At 33.9% G+C, this 16654-nt stretch overlaps 1 protein-coding gene across 1 annotated transcript; it reads left to right on the top strand.

Moving 5' to 3' along the window:
* Positions 1–9376: 9376 nt before the first annotated feature.
* Positions 9377–16598, top strand: LOC124827928 (Galactosyltransferase family protein). Its single transcript, XM_047301114.2, has 12 exons — positions 9377–9679; positions 9754–9817; positions 10176–10225; positions 10374–10567; positions 11680–11743; positions 11831–11903; positions 12565–12688; positions 14706–14793; positions 14888–14938; positions 15627–15698; positions 15775–15887; positions 16045–16598. The coding sequence occupies exons 1-12, from the start codon at positions 9564–9566 to the stop codon at positions 16065–16067; spliced, it is 1032 nt and encodes a 343-aa protein (XP_047157070.1). The 5' UTR covers positions 9377–9563; the 3' UTR covers positions 16068–16598.
* The last annotated feature ends 56 nt before the right edge of the window (positions 16599–16654 follow it).

Here is a 16654-nt window from a genome sequence, read left to right as displayed (position 1 = left end):
TCTGCCTCGGTTATGGTCACAACCGAGACATATTCTCTTGTTTTTTTTTTTTAAGAACGGGTATGTTTCTACAACAGTCCTAACTACAGAAACAGACTTGCATATAATTTTACAGCTAGAACAGTCCAGAACAATCTAGAAGAATATGTTTTGAATAAAAATTATATTAAAACATAAATACATTCAATATAATCATAAATCAACTTCTTAAAGCATAAATCAATCGAATGTAATCATAAATCAACTTTGAAGCATAAATCAATCCAATTTACAAAGTTAAACTAATAATAATGTATAAAAGCATAAAACAACTTATAGCATAAACTTAGAACTTACTATTGCCTAATATCTACTACATACTATTATATAAGTGAATTATATATTTAGTTTGTGCTTTCCTCACGAGTTTAAGTGACTTCTCTGGAATTGAAGCAGTCATATTGAATCTCTCCATAAAAAACAATGATTTCAATTAGTGTATATAAAATCTAAACTATAGAGATAATAAAATTCAAACCTAAATATTACCGTTTGCAATTCACTGGTGTAATGTGCACGAATAATGGTCATCATCCAAAACATGACGTAGTAACCACATTCATATGACCTTGTTTGTCTATATTACACTACAATATATCATCATAATTATAAAATGTTAAGTAACATCATTGGAATGGTACAAAATGTAACAAAGTATGGACTAAAATACCAAACCTTAAGGGAAACTCATGCAAACTTTTTAGCTGTAGCAATAGATCTCCCAGATAACATCATATGTGTTGCAAGGGAACTATTAAAAAAATGCTTTAGCATACATTTATATAACAAAGAAAGTTGAAACATTGAGGTTCTTACCAATCTACTACATGTCTAAGAGGGCTGGGAGGAGACTTGTGCAATGAACAAAACCAGACAGTAGTGTTCTCCGATATGGAGATCACAAGTAGCTGCCAATGACGCCTGAAATTAGTAATTACTTAATTGTCATATACCAAAATTAATAAATGAAACTTTAAAGTTAACAAACTTCACTTACCCAAGTATATAAGGGAAAAAATATATCTCAGTTCCCGTTGCAAAGCAGGTGGTAATGTATGTTTGGATATCATCAAATTTATTTCTTTCATGAGTTATAGAGGGCTCAATGAACCCATATACATCATTGAACCCCTTCTTGTTACTGACATCAAACATATACCTAAAATGAAGAAATAATCTGATATAAATAACTTGATAAAAAAGAATTATATAAAAAAGTTCTCATAAACTTACATCATCCACATCTGAATGAGTGTAATATTAATTTTTTCTCTCCCCGACGTAAGCTCCCTAACATCTTGCTAATGCAAGTACAATGGACTCTGAGCTTCTCTTCTGAATGTAGTAGAATCTCAGTGTACACTCATCGGCGCATCTGAAATGATGTTAACAAGCTCGTCTAACGCACTAAGAGGGTCGTCCTCAGATAAATGAGTCTTCTTCAATGTAGGACTTCCCTCTTGATCTGTCTGTTGTACATGAAAAAAATAGTTATGTTATGACGTCAATAAGAAGTAAAATTAAAATTGAGAAGTATATAGTAGGAGTGTTTACCGGGGATTAGATACATCGCCAACCAAATGTCTAGGCCAGGCGGCGAAGGACTTAAATGCCTCTTGCACAGTGAAAAACTCATCTGTAGGCACAGGAAGAACGACATCTGGTACAACAACTTCATCCACCATGACCTTGACCTCATATTCTGCTAGTTGTACACCATGCACTACAGTGGCTGTCTCATAGACTGTGCCACGAGCCACTAGCATGGTCCCGGTATAACTAACATGGACGAGTGTCGTCCATGTCGTCCCCTAGGGCACTGATAGTTCAACAACTTCCTTTGCCGCTTCTACTTGTCAAATTAAATGTTAGGTTATACAAAAAGAAAATTAATAAACAAAAATGATTATTAAGTTTACCTGTAGGGGGCACAACATGTTCCGCTACAGGAGATGGCGGAGGAAGATTGCCATAATCCTCATAACGCTGTTGGAACTGATGCGCAACCATTTCAGCAACTTCATCATACAACTCTGCCCGAACCTTCTTTGTGATTTCCTGCGTCATCTCTTTTCTTATTTCCTCCTTCAGCTTTTGCTCTTACTCTTTACTTAATCCGGATGAAGATGGACGCGAGGAAGACTCAAAGAACTGTCGTATGCATATGCCAGTCCCAGCAGTACGCACCCGTCCTGGCTGCTCAGGTCGTCCAATAGTTGTGGCAAGAATATCCTCACGAAATTATTGTGTGAATTGACCTTGGGAGCTCTGCTCAACCAAGGAGTCCTGTAACATAACAAAACTTCATAATTATTTGAAAGATCTATGTAATATATATAACAAAAATGTTGTTTAAAAATGGAAAAGGACATCTTACAATTCTTTCATATATCTCCTTGGTAGTGTCAGAAGTGTAGGAGCCCGATGATCTCAAACAGGCTAACTTCCACTTCTCGTGCCGAGATGGTGGCGAAGGAGGAGGAAGAGGGTCACCACCCTCAGAAAGTAAAAGTCTACTATCTAGCTTCTTCTTCATTATTTTCTCCTCAAGCTTCATGTATCCACCACGAGACAATAGCTGTGGATTTTTATTTTGAGCACTTATACCCTGTGTTTTTGACCTTGTTTCCTGTGACAAAATGAAACAATTGTTATGATATAAAATTATGAATGATAAATTGAATGATTTTACCTACACTTACCTGCCACGTCTCGGATGAACGAAACTCTACAAACTGATACCATGTTTCTTCGTCAATTGCAGAATATTTTGAACATGAAGTTTCATTACTTTTTGCTCCAAATATATATCTGGACGTTAGTTTTGTCTTAAATCCTCGAAATCTTTCTACAATTGTAGAGAAACACCTAATCCTTAGGCTCTCGACATTTGACATATCAAATGTCATCTGCAACAAAGAAAGTAATAACCTTATATCAATACTAATTTATCAATATGTAGAATCTAGAATTTGGAGCAATATTGTTTAACTTACCAATAGATCTTGCCAGATAAGATTCCGATCAGCCTCAGATACATGGTCAAAGGATGGAGTAAGTATAGAGATATGATCACGTGCTAGTACTCCAAGGTAAGACCGGTAATAATTGTTGCATTAAGACGTGACAATCGTGAGACTTGAGTCCAACAAGCTTTAAGTTATGCATTGATACTAAGCTCTTGATATTTGAAGAGTATCCTTGGGGTACCTTGATACTTTTTAAACAAAGACAAAAACTTATCTTCTCTTGTCTGGACATTGTGTAACATGCAGGGGGGAAATAAGTACGTTTACCAATCTCTCTTGGTGCCAACTCTTCTCGGATCTTCATGTCAACCAAATCCAAACGCGCATTCACTTCATCTTTTGTTTTTCCCTGGATGTTTACTAGTGTACCAATCAAGCTATCACAAACATTTTTCTCTACATGCATGACATCTATGCGATGTCGAACATCTAACTTTGACCAATATGGATGATCAAAGAATATTGATTTCTTCTTCTAAGGAGTCGTTACAAAAGACTTCTTGGACGTTTTCCCAAATACATGATTTACTTTATTAACTTTTTCAAGAACTTCAACTCCAGTAAGTGGAGTAGGTGCATTGTCTTTCTCTTGTTCTCCATTGAATGATTTCTTTAACCTTCGATATGGATGATTAGATTGTAAAAATCGTCGATGACGCATATACACTGTCTTCCTTCCGTGTTTTAATTGATGAGCTGCAGTGTTTTCTTCACATATAGGACATGCTTTATGACCCTTCACACTGTACCCCGACAAATTACCGTAAGTTAGGAAGTCATTAATGGTGAAAAATAATATGGCATGCATCATGAAAGTTTCTTAAGCAAAGACATCAAATATTTCAACCCCATCAACCCACAACAACTTCAAGTCTTCAACTAGTGGCCTGAGATAAACATCTATGTAATTTCCAAGCTGCTTTAGACCAGATACCAACATTGACAACATCATGTACTTTCTTTTCATGCACAATCCAGGAGATAACTTGTAAATTATCAGTATAATGGGCCAAAAAATGTGATTGGTGCTTATATTACCAAAAGGGTTCATTCCATCAATAGCTAAGGCAAACCTAACATTTCTACATTCTTGACCAAATTGGGGGAATTCTTGATCAATATTTTTCCATTACTTTGAATCAGTTGGATGACGAAGCAACCCATCAATTGTTCTCTCATCTGCATGCCATCTTAGGTTTTTAGCATCTTTGGGATTCGCGAACAAACACTTAAGTCTGGCCATGAGTGGAAGGTACCAAACTACTTTCAAAGCAGAACCATTCTTTTCTGTGTGACCACTATCTTCACCGTTGTTTTTTGCCTTGTATCGTGATAACCCACATTTTGGACACTTTGTCAAAACATCATACTCATTCCTATACAATATGCAATCCTTCGAACATGCATGTATCCGTTTATACTCCACACCCATCAGACAAAGAATTTTTTTGCATCATAATTACGAGTGGGTAATGTATTTCCATCTGGCAGCATTTCATTCAACAACGACAACAATTATGTAAAACTCTTATTAGTCCATCCATTGCTCACCTTTAAATTCATGAGTCTTAACACCGTTGACAACCATGTGAACTTAGTTGAACCGACATACAAAGGAGTCTCCACATACGTGAACATTGTTTCATACACATGTGCTTGGGCAAAAGCTTTTGCGCCAACATCGCGAATCATGTCCTCTAAGTTGTCTTCTTCTGGTCGATCTTCCATATCTATGGTGGAATCATATACATTTTCAGTTGGACAGACAGTTGGAAAGTCTGTTGTCTCGCCGTGTCATATCCATGTTGTATAACTTCGTATGAAACCATCACAGATAAGATGTTCCCTAATATCGGTTGCGTTCAACTTCCTCCCATTCAAACAATTCACACAGGGACATCTAAACTTGACTTCATCATCACCACTTGTACTCGCATTACATTACGCAAACTCTATAAATTCTTCTACCCCTCTCTCGTACTCAGTGCTGATGCATGGTAAATTAATCCACCATCGATCCGTACACATGTTTACTGAAATTGTTTACACAATTTCAATAATCTTGAATGATCACTTTGATAGTGTTTGTATTCAAGGTGTGACCATATCCCATTCAAGAAGATTCATTTTTTTTAGTTTATTAAACATATCAATTTTAAACAACATATCTAAAATTTCACGAAATTTTGCCAGCATTTCGCATTGGTCTTTAGGTTACACGAAATGAAAGTGATTATAAATCACAATCAAATATGCACCCGAAGATCAATACAAAATACAACTCCAAAATTTCATGAAATTTAAGACATGTATATTAAAATTTATATGTATTAATAAACTATGAAAAAGTTATTACTCTTCTTAAACTGTCCAACCGGACAATTCAAAATTCAATACTTGTAAATTATTATTACCATCTCCTCTCTTTTCATTTATAAAAAGTACATTTGTTCAAAAAAATCTGGAGATAGTAAATAATTTTTGTATTGAATCTTAAACGGGAAACTAAGGCTAATTCACAACAATAATATATATTCAAGCAAATAAATAATTACATATGCAACATGCAATATATTCAAACAAACAATATATTGAAGCAAACAAGTTTATATTAAAAGGAAAATTTTAAGAATAAGAACCTGGGAGCGTGAAAGTCGGTCAACTATCGAGAATGTCCGTGTATAAAACCTCAGCACAACAATACAATATCTAGACAAAAACAAACACCACAGTAGTTATTTTCATGATTTCTAACCTTAAAATTTATTTCATCACCAAATCAACCAATTTAATCCAAACAATTCAAAATTATATTCCTTAATTTCTATACTCTAATTCAAAATTATATATCAATTTTCATCATCATCCAATTCAATCCTAACAATTCAAAATTATATAAACCTAAAAATTATATAAACCAATTAATAAAAATTATATAACACATATTATATAAAAAATTATAATTAAAAAAACTTACTAGGAAGAAGAAGACGCCACGAAAAAAATGAATGCCGTGGAGGAAGGGGGCGGAGCAGCGGGACAGTTCAGCGGGGCGCCGTGCAGCAGAGGCGGAGCAGCCAGGGGCGGCGCAGCGGGCACCATGGGCTGGTGTAGCGAAAAAATTGAGGCTGAGGCTTCCCATCAGGTGTGAGAATGGCGGCACCGATGCAAGGAAGGCACCAACTAAACGCGAGCAATGGAAGAACGACGATGGCGGACAAAGCGTGAGCAATGGAGGCATCAACTAAACCAGAAGCGAGGGAGCGAGGGAGCGAGGGAGCGAGAGCGAGAACAATGGTGAAAATGTCCTTTGCGCAAGAGAGGAAGAACAGTTGTTTCTCGAGAAAGAAGGAAATGAAACACTGTAGGTTAAGTTTTTTTTACGCAGCGAGGTTAAGAGGTAAGCAATACTACCTCGGTTCTACGCTCAGCCGAAGAAATACACACATATATGCCTCGATTCTACTCTCGACCGAGGCATATAGTCCTCATAAAAAAAAATATGAAATGGTTATACGCCTCGGTTCCCGCCTAAACCGAGGCATAAACATGGTTTCACACCGATTTTAAACGAACCGAAGCCATAGGCTCTGTGCAGACTTCAAATTTTAGAGACCTGTCAGGGGGACAGGTGGGCTTTTAGGCATCGGTTGTAGTACCAACTGAGGTATAAACACTATTTCGCACCAGTTCTTAATGAACCGAAGCCATAGGCTCTGCACAAACTTCAAATTTCAGACCTGTCAGGTGGACAGGTGGGCTTTTAGGCATCAGTTGTATTATCAACCGAGGTAATATGCCTTATATGCTTCGGTTCCCCTTGAATCGAGGCGTATAAGTTCGCTTAAACTACAAAAATGCCACCGCGTTTTGATAGGCTTCGGTTTCACCTAAACCGAAGCTTATAGCGCGAGTTAAAAACAGGTTTTTTACTAGTGTCAACTTCATTTTTATGCATACACATTCATCTCAATTCTAAATTCATGTCAAAATCAACTCGCAAGATTACTCAAATCCTATTCCTAGTGACTTTAAGCTTATGATAAATTATCAAGTTTCAATTTCTTGAATCATCAATAAGCAATCATGCATTAAGTTCAAGAGTCTTAAGATTACTAGAGAAACATGTTTTATCCTTAGATACAAGCTTCATTACGTATTAAATTTTAGTTGTAAATTCAAAAGACATTTTCTAACACCTTAAGAACCTTAAACAAGTCATGGGTGACCAAGTCACAACAAGTATTAATCACACAAATCAAATACTAACTTGAATTGGAAAAAACATATACACACACACACACATTAAGAACACAAATTATGTTTACATCTAATCTCAACAAATGGGTTTAACTCTCCATGTTAGAGAACCTAAGGTTTACAAATAGAAGAGATAAGGAAGAAATTGGAATAAAAAAGAAGAGGACATCCTTTTTTACAAGGCACTAAGTAACTACTCCAAGCTCCCCATTTACATCCACATCTCCTATTCATTGCTCATCTTCCACTCCAACCCCAAAGAGGAGAAAAATCTTCATGGATGGATTAAAAGATCCAAGGAGTAGTGAGAGATGTTCCCAACACCTCTAGTAACCTCTAAAAGTATTATTCTATCGAGCAAAATGAAAAATACCCAAAACTCTCATAAAAAGCATGAATACGTACTTATTTTTTACATGTCAACACTATTACCACCTGACATAATATTAGTATCACGCAACACAACCAAATAAAACACAAAAACAGTAGTTTCTACTAATCCACCACTCGACGACAACAATTTCTCTTGCATGTGGTGCCTGACACATGTATCCATCACTCGACACCAGGCTCCCCTATAACACGATGTCTACTGATTTTGTAGCGTTGGACTCAATTCCAGTGGAGCTTAATATAAAAATTTATTAAAAATAATTTTATTGTCCAAAACATGTTTTCTTATTCACTTATTTAACCTATTTAAAATAGAAATTAAAAGTGAAACAAACATTAAATAAATAAAACACATTAAACTTGATAATTATACAAGATAAAAAGTTAAAAAGAATTGATTTTATTCACTAAAATCAGGTAAAAATGAAAGTTATGATATACAGTTTAGTATATGATGCTATTTAGAATAAATGATTTGAGCCCAATTTCATAGCTGAGTTTGCAAACTACTAACTATCTAAATATATAAGGCCTGCTGGAGTTAGTAATTTGTAATTGTGATGCAGGGCAAGATGGAAAGTTACTGCAAAGAGAGTATTATCATAACTTTATGGATCAAGAAGCCCAATTATTACTTATGCAAGAAGAAATGGGCATGTTTGGTATTGTACTCCTGCAACATGGATGAAGGGTACCAAATAGGCTGATGTTTTTTCTTTCTTGTCAAAGCCTTTATTTCGAACTTACGTACTTTTCTTCATTTACACAAACAAGAAGAAAATCTTAACCGCCCCTTGTTTGGTGTAAGAAAAATATTATTTCGTTTATAAAAAAGAAATTCAATTTTTTAATGTTTTTAAATTACTATATATTTCGATTTTTTTTCTTTAAATTAATCAAGCAATAAGGAAAGTTGTATTTGTTTTGAAAGTTTTTTTAGAGAGGCAACAAACTTGTAAATATTTTAATGTCTTTCATAACATTTCCAATATCAGTTAAATGTCATACGAATTTAATTTCAGGTTTATAAGTTTTCATTTCTTTTTAAGTGGATTTCAAGTAAACTTCACCCAAAAAAATAATGTATTAAACAAAGCAACTAGCTCAATCCAAAACCATACAAAACAAACTCAATCCAAATAAAAGAAGACAATATCCATCAAGATAAAATAGTTTTATTTTATAAGCCTACTTGTATTTCGATTTCTAACCATTTTTTTAATATTAATGTAATATTTTCATTACATATTTATGCATTAATAAATATTTCTTTTATAAAAGATAAAATCCTCACCAAAAACAAGTACAAAAACAATATATCCATTTTAAATATTATTATAGATAATAGAAAAAATGAGATTATAAAACTTAATTAATAACATTATTTTTATTTTACATTTCATTAAAAGTACACTTTATAGTAAATAGTTCAATAAATTATTCTATCAACTACTTTATTTAATGTAACCTATTTTAATAACAACGTCATCAAAAAGGTTATAAATAAAACTATTAGCTTTAATGAGAAAATATTATTTAAAAAAACATTTATGGTAAATTATTTATAATTAGTTATAGTGGTTGAATAAAATATTTATTTGATTAACATTTTATTCACTCAAATAAATCCGCGGCAAGAATAACAAAGGAAAGAAAGGAGTGAATGGGTGGTGACTTAATTGACCAGCAACAAGAAGAACCCACAACACATATCACACCACCAAAGTGACTTCTCCTCCTTGTCTTTGCATCTATGGAGTTCTGAATTATAATCAAATTCTCTCTGTGTCTACATATATAACATCATTGTCGTGCATAGGTTTGCACTGAATTGAATTAAAAATGCAGAGCAGGGGATCGAGTCACAGACTCTCAAGTATGGGTAACAATCGATCCCGCATTCCAGCACTCCTCATCTCCATGTTCGCCACTTTCGCTTCTATCTACGTCGCTGGAAGGTTCTTCTCTTTCTCTTCCTCTTCCTTCCGTTGCCGTTGCGCTTAATTTCATTTTGCTCAATTTTCCTCTTCAGGCTTTGGCAGGATGCAGAGAATCGCGTTTACCTCATCAAAGAGCTCGACAGGATCACTGGTCAGGTCGGTTAGTTACTGCTACTCACACCTCACATACTCTATTTTCACTGATCTGTAATCCTCTAAATTTCGCTGCAATTTCAATTACGTAGTTATCGCGAATCGCGACTTATTGCACCGGATTTTAATTTTCGCGATTGCTGATTCAATTAATGCGTTTCAATTTGATCTGACACTGTCGATTCTCTGAATTCGAGAACTGGTTGATGGCGTGTGTATTAGTAGTTATTATTAAGGAAATAGGATTCAGTATGTGTCGTAGATCAACTGTGTGATACTGTATTATAATATTAGATGCATTAGGAGATGGACACTGCTTCTACTTGTTCTGGCTAAATTAACCGCGAGGTTTTTATTCTAGGGACAATCTGCTATATCTGTGGATGATACATTGAAGATCATAGCCTGCAGGCGAGTTAAATTTTACTTGAACGTGTTGCTTAAAAAATTACCATCGTTTTTTGTAGATTGCTATTGGATTTTATTCATGATGTCCTTTGGACTTTGAATGTTTGCTCATTTCTTTTGTGACTGGTACCATTGAATTATATGGTTGTAGGGAACAACATAAAAAGCTTGATGCCCTTGAGACGGAACTTTCTGCGGCTAGACAAGAGGGTTTTGTTTCGAAACCCTTGATAGAGACTAATGGAACCTACTCTAGGAGAAGGCCGTTGGTTGTGATAGGTATACTGACAAAGTTTGGCCGCCAAAAGAATAGAGATGCAATCCGCAAGGCGTGGATGGGAAGTGGTATTTATATTCTTTGCCTTCGCTTCCTCAGAGCCACATGTCTTGAGTATATATTTGCCTGTTTTCGATTCAAAATGAATAGAAGAGCAGTAAATATGAAATGTTATGTAAAGAATTTATGTGAAGCCTGAACTCTATGGTTATCGTAATTTTGATTCAAGTCATGTATTGCTGAGCTATATATCTTGAATCCTGAATTGTAATTTTGTATTGAATCCTAAGATTCAATTATAAAGAAAACAATACTTAGAATATATCATATAGATGATTTATAGTTTTCAACATAAACTATTAAAATTAGAAATAGATAAAAATAACATAAGAAGTCATATAAAACAAAATTATCAGTTATATACAAGTTTGTGATTTTAGGAGAATGGAAATGAAACAATTACACAACTACATAGTGTATATTCATTGAATGGGTGAGTAACAAACAAAGGTGAAATAATCAAATAGGATATGCTCACTAGTGTTCTTCCAAATTCCTTTTCATTTTAATATTTGAGCTCACATGTCTCTTCAATTTTCTTTTTCACGAGAATTGGTGAAAAGTTAAAATCAAATGAATTGTTGAATTGAATAAGTTGTACAAGTTTCATAGATTCAATCATATGTCTTGAGATATAAATTCATTTAAGATTCATCTTGGAATATGAATGGGTAGACGTCAAAATGCATTGAGTCATAAGATTCAAATAGTGAATCTTAAGATTCTGAAACTATGTCAAAACATAAAATTGTGGCTTTAGTTCACTGTTGCTGCATGTTGATAATGACTTTCAACATAGTATCTGTTTGCTAAGAAATCGTTTCCCTTTACTCCTCTCTTCATTTCCACACTCAAAAGAAGACTCAGTACCCTCTTATTGATGTATTTTAATTCTTTTAATATCTGTTATTGATCATGAATCATAAGAAAACTCTATATTGGAAACTCACATTTTTAGTATATCTTATATATTGATATATGTCATTGGTTCTAAATGGAGTTATTTTCAGAAATCATGAAAAGTTGTTTTCTAATGTATCTTTCTTGGATAGTTTATTTACAGCTTCCTGTACTAAGATTATCATTTAGATGTGATTTTCTTAAAGCACTATCTTTGTAGGTTCATCTTTGAAGAAAATTGAAGATGGAAAGGGCATCATTGTGCGATTTGTTATTGGTAGAAGGTTCACATTCCTTCTTTTAGACTTGTATGGGTTAGGGTGTGTGGGAGAAATTGAAACATGGCTTATATCTTACATATACTTTTGCAGTGAAAATCGTGGAGACAATCTCGATATAGACGTTGATCGTGAGAATAGGCTGACTAATGACTTCATAATTCTTGTATGTTCAATTAATTTCAGGATTTCATCTCTTCATGTGCTTTGAAACTTTATATTTTTTTAGAACTGCAAATTAACAGGCTAGGTTTATCATTTATTGTTAGTTGTCTTATTCTAAATTTGGAAATAGATCCTCCAGACTCCTGAATATAATTTTTAGATTACATATAACATCCTCCACATGCAAAAGTTGAATCTACCTGGTTGCTAAAAGTTAGAACCGTGTAAATTTCACCACAGAATTCTGATGCAAAGAATTGGTCATCAGTTGTGCCAGTCAAGTTCCAGTCAAGTTAGACCGGAACAACTGGTGCCAGTCAGGAAAAACGTGGTTAATAACTTGTCTTTTTAGCCTAGTTATTTCACTGTACATTTTGTTATTTGATTCTTCTGTTTCCAATGGTTAAAATCTCTTTTTCTTCTTCTAAATGAAACTATATTTGAGTTGGCATCAATCTTGCGTTGACATCATTATATGCATGCTACAATAATTTTTTTTCAGACTGTAGTTTTAGATAAGTAAGCAGATGTGGGATTAAAAAGTAATACATCTGCAGTTGCTTAACTTGGTGCTTATAAAGCGTGTTGTGACTTTTTTCATGTGGTGAATAAGGTTCAAGAGAATAAGGTAGTTAGCTCACCTTCAAAACTTATGCTGACAGGATAATCACGTGGAAACAAATGATGCATTGCCAAAGAAGGCTAAATTGTTCTTTGCTTATGCTGCAGACAAATGGGATGCTGAGTTTTATGCTAAAGTCAATGATGATGTTTATGTAAATATTGGTTAGTTTTCCTTTGACTGAATGAGGTGATTATTGATAATCATGTAATTTACTTAATATTTCTCTTAGAAAGTAAATTTGGACATAGTTCAACCTTCCATTGCGAGGTGAGTTTTGCACTTATATATAATAGTTTGGTTATATCTGTAGTGCAACAATAAAGTATATATGTCCCTTTTATCTCTTAATTGAATTCCTCTATTAAATCCTCCTGTGCATTAGAGAGCTCCGTAGTTATGGATAGGAGTATGATCTTATGACCTCAAGTTTGTGGGAGTCATCATATAGATGGGTATTTCCTGTAAGTGAAAGTGCAATTTTATCATTAAAACGGTGCTTTTTCATGAACTCAAGGAGTGTTTCGATGGGGTTTTCGGAAAAAGGAAAAAGCCACTAAAATATCTTAAAGCTCCTTTTATAGCTTAAAATTATCCCTGACGTTTTTTGTAATTACAAAACAACCATTATCCTCATCTCTATCTCCCTCCTCTCTGTGACCATTCCATGGCATGTCTGTGTCTCTTCTCTCAACATTCCTCATGGCTTGATTTGTCTGCATCTTTAATTGGACTTGTGGCTTCGTGGACTATTGTTGTTCAATCTTGGTATGCCCTATTTTATTTTTCTAGTCACGTAGGTTTGATCTGTTTTCCAATTTCTCGTTCCTATTTGTTGCAAAAAGCAATGTTGGAAAAATGGAAAAGTTATACCTTTGTTTTTGAGAAACCTCTTTTTCTTTCAGCAAATAATTTAAGTATTGAATTTTTTGTTGACTGTTCAAGAGATGGACTTGGAGTGGCCACTAATTAACCTCGTAAGGAGTTGTCATGTTCACTCTAAGTAGTGACACGAGCTAACAATCAGGCTTACGCTTGGTCTATAAACATACTAAGGGTCATGTTTAATCTAAGTAGTGACAGTAGCTAATAATCAGCCATAGACTTGGTCTATACTAAGGACTCATTTGTTTAACTTTTTTTAAGAGAAAAGAAAAAGTTTTTCTTAGGAAGTGAGTTTAAGTCTAACTTATATTTACAAAATCAGTTTGTAAGGTGAAGATTGCTCCTAACTTAAACACTGTAAATTAACTTTGTTTTTTATCCATATGAGATCTCCATCATTTTTAATTAAACAAATGTGTTTAAAACTTACAAGAAATGAGTTTTATTTTTTTTCATTTTGAAAGCTTTATTACTTTTTTTGCTTGGAAGTGAAAAATAATAGCTTCTGGGTAAAAGTTACATCATAGAATCACTGCTTTAGACTTGAGATTTTCATGCTTATTTTAAATTGCAGATTTAATTACATAGGCCCTCTTGCAGCTGGATGTTCAGAAAATTTGATATGATGGCTATATCGTATGATAGCTACGGCTATGAGACTATAGTGTACTTTTCTGTCATCTTTATACGTTCATCTTAAAACTGTTTTCGAAAAATTATCAATCTTTCGGCAGAAGGTTATTGCTTGTCCAGTGTAACAGTGATCTATCCTTTCTATTTTTCTTAACCTGCAAATACAAATGTATATTCCTTTTATATATGTCAAGAATTTCAGGCCTTGTGATACCAAGAACTTCGTACTTGATGAATTTTAAAATATTAAAAGTTCATGTTAAATAATATATAATAGCTAATTCAAACATTCTCGTCGTAAATGGTTGCATGCTTCCGATGGAAACTTCAACCTATTAGAGAAATATAGGAAGAATAAAGCATTTCTCTTGATAGCAACTGAGGTTCTTGTGGAGTAATCTTCAAGTTTCATCTTATTAGACATCTATTATCCAAGATTGTATTATTAGGCTACAACCCATTACCAATTTCAAACACCAGCAAGAATAGAGGAAATATGTTAAAGAAAACAAAGAAGAAAAAAATTAAATTGTTCCTTTGATGATTGTATGCTAACATTTTATTGTGTGCTCGTCCCTCCACCCTATTTAATGAAATTCCAGAGAACTTGTTACCCATTTTTATATGTACATGTGTCTTACCACTTTATTTTTCCTTGCACAGATGCCTTGGGAGCTACACTGGCTGCTCACTTGGACAAACCACGTGTTTACTTGGGATGCATGAAATCAGGCGAAGTTTTCTCTGAGCTGTGAGCCCCTTAAGTTGCTTAAAATGTTTTATTTTATGTGCTCTAGAGAGAATATATGTTATGATTCTCATGCTGGTATCTTGTAATATGACAGGAACCATAAATGGTATGAACCAGAATGGTGGAAATTTGGTGACAAAAAATCGTAAGCCAAGCAACCTGTTATTTCATTGACTGAACAACTGTATTAATTTTACTGCTTGTCAAACTTGTATAAATTAGTCATGAATTATGCAGTATTTACCAGTTTTTCATAGCTGAAAGTGTATCTTTGGTGAAACATTTTTTTTTTCACGATATTCTGCAACTGAGTTTGTTGATCCAGTATGTAAAACTGCAATACATTTTTTCAGAGCAATAGTTTTGGGAGAAGTCCAGTATGCGACGTTGTTGAATATGTAACTGTTGGAACTAATTAGCAACACAGTATTTTAGATTTTTATGTTTTATTTTAAAAGCCATATTGACTGTTAGGATACATTTGTTATCTTTTTTCTAGACAATATTTTTTAGGCAGTTTATTAATTGATAGTTTTTCTGTTTTACTCATGTTCTATAAATATGTTGACTTTTATATGAATAAAATTATGTTTTCTGCACATACAATTCCTAATAAAAAAAATACTCTACAGACATGATTATACATTATTAAATGCCAAAATGTCAAGTCAATGTAAAATTTCTGTATCCCTATCATGTGATTTGAATATTTCATGTATTTATTTAGTTTTATGGTGCAAAACACCGAATGCCTTGAGGTGCACTAACCATCATAAATATTTTTCTTCGTGTCATCTATCTCCTCTTGAAATAATGATCAAATATCTCAACAGATACTTTCGCCATGCATCAGGAGAGATGTATGTTATATCACGAGCTTTGGCCAAATTTATATCAATAAACAGGTCAGATATACTCCTATCTGCACATATGCTGTTAGTTGCCATTTATGCATTAATCTTGAATCTATTGACTTGACAGATCTATTCTTCGTACATATGCCCACGATGATGTGAGCGCTGGATCCTGGTTTATTGGACTTGACGTGAAGCATGTTGATGAGGCAAAGTTTTGTTGTTCATCTTGGTCGACAGGTCTCCCTCTCTATCCATGTATTACATGTGCATGTGTGCTAGTTTAAAATTTCATGTTCTAGTTTAAAGTATACAAGAAATTTATATAGAAAATCTACTTACCATAATAATGGTTGACGTCGTCAAATTTTGAAGTATACATGATTATGTTTTTCAGGAGCAATCTGTGCTGGTGTTTGAATTCATTCCAGTGCATTCTTGTGAGAAGACCACAAACGTAATACATGGGAGTCATGTTACAAGGTTTGCTTCCTAAGATTTTTTTTTAATTTCTATTGGAAGAGGAGTGATTCGTAGAGATGTCTTTGGAAAAGTTGTTTGATGTCCATCGAGAAACAGTTTCATCTTATGAGCACAGTTGGCAAGTTGAGCGGTTGAGGGTTTACTTGCAGTTATAACTGAGGCATGCAACATCTACAGCAAATAAAACTTCAGCTTCCCGCCTTGGTTTTTTTTTTTTTCTACAAGAGCTTGCTGCCTATAAATTGATTTCTATCATTATTGGGTTCCTTCTTTTCGTAGGCATTGGAAAGAGGGTCCTATTAGTTAAAGAACTTCCAAAAATGTACTTGATGAAAGTATTTATAGGAATGACATGGTGGCTCATAATCTCATTCGCAGTTAAGGGAACTTTGTACATGAGATAGGGCAGTGAATTTTGATTCATGATTATGGTTTTTTCATATAAGTTAACTATTTATCATTAGAATCTGAAGATTCGCAATAGAATAACGTAATTAATCGTTTGACATCCAAACAAAGCAAGA

The sequence above is a fragment of the Vigna umbellata genome, chromosome 2, assembly GCF_029865625.1.
Source record: "Vigna umbellata cultivar VRB3 chromosome 2, Vumbellata_1.0, whole genome shotgun sequence".
In the NCBI taxonomy this organism is placed as follows: Eukaryota; Viridiplantae; Streptophyta; class Magnoliopsida; order Fabales; family Fabaceae; genus Vigna; species Vigna umbellata.
The sequence above is the reverse complement of the archived record's forward strand: the minus strand, read 5'-3'. Positions and strand labels throughout refer to the sequence as shown.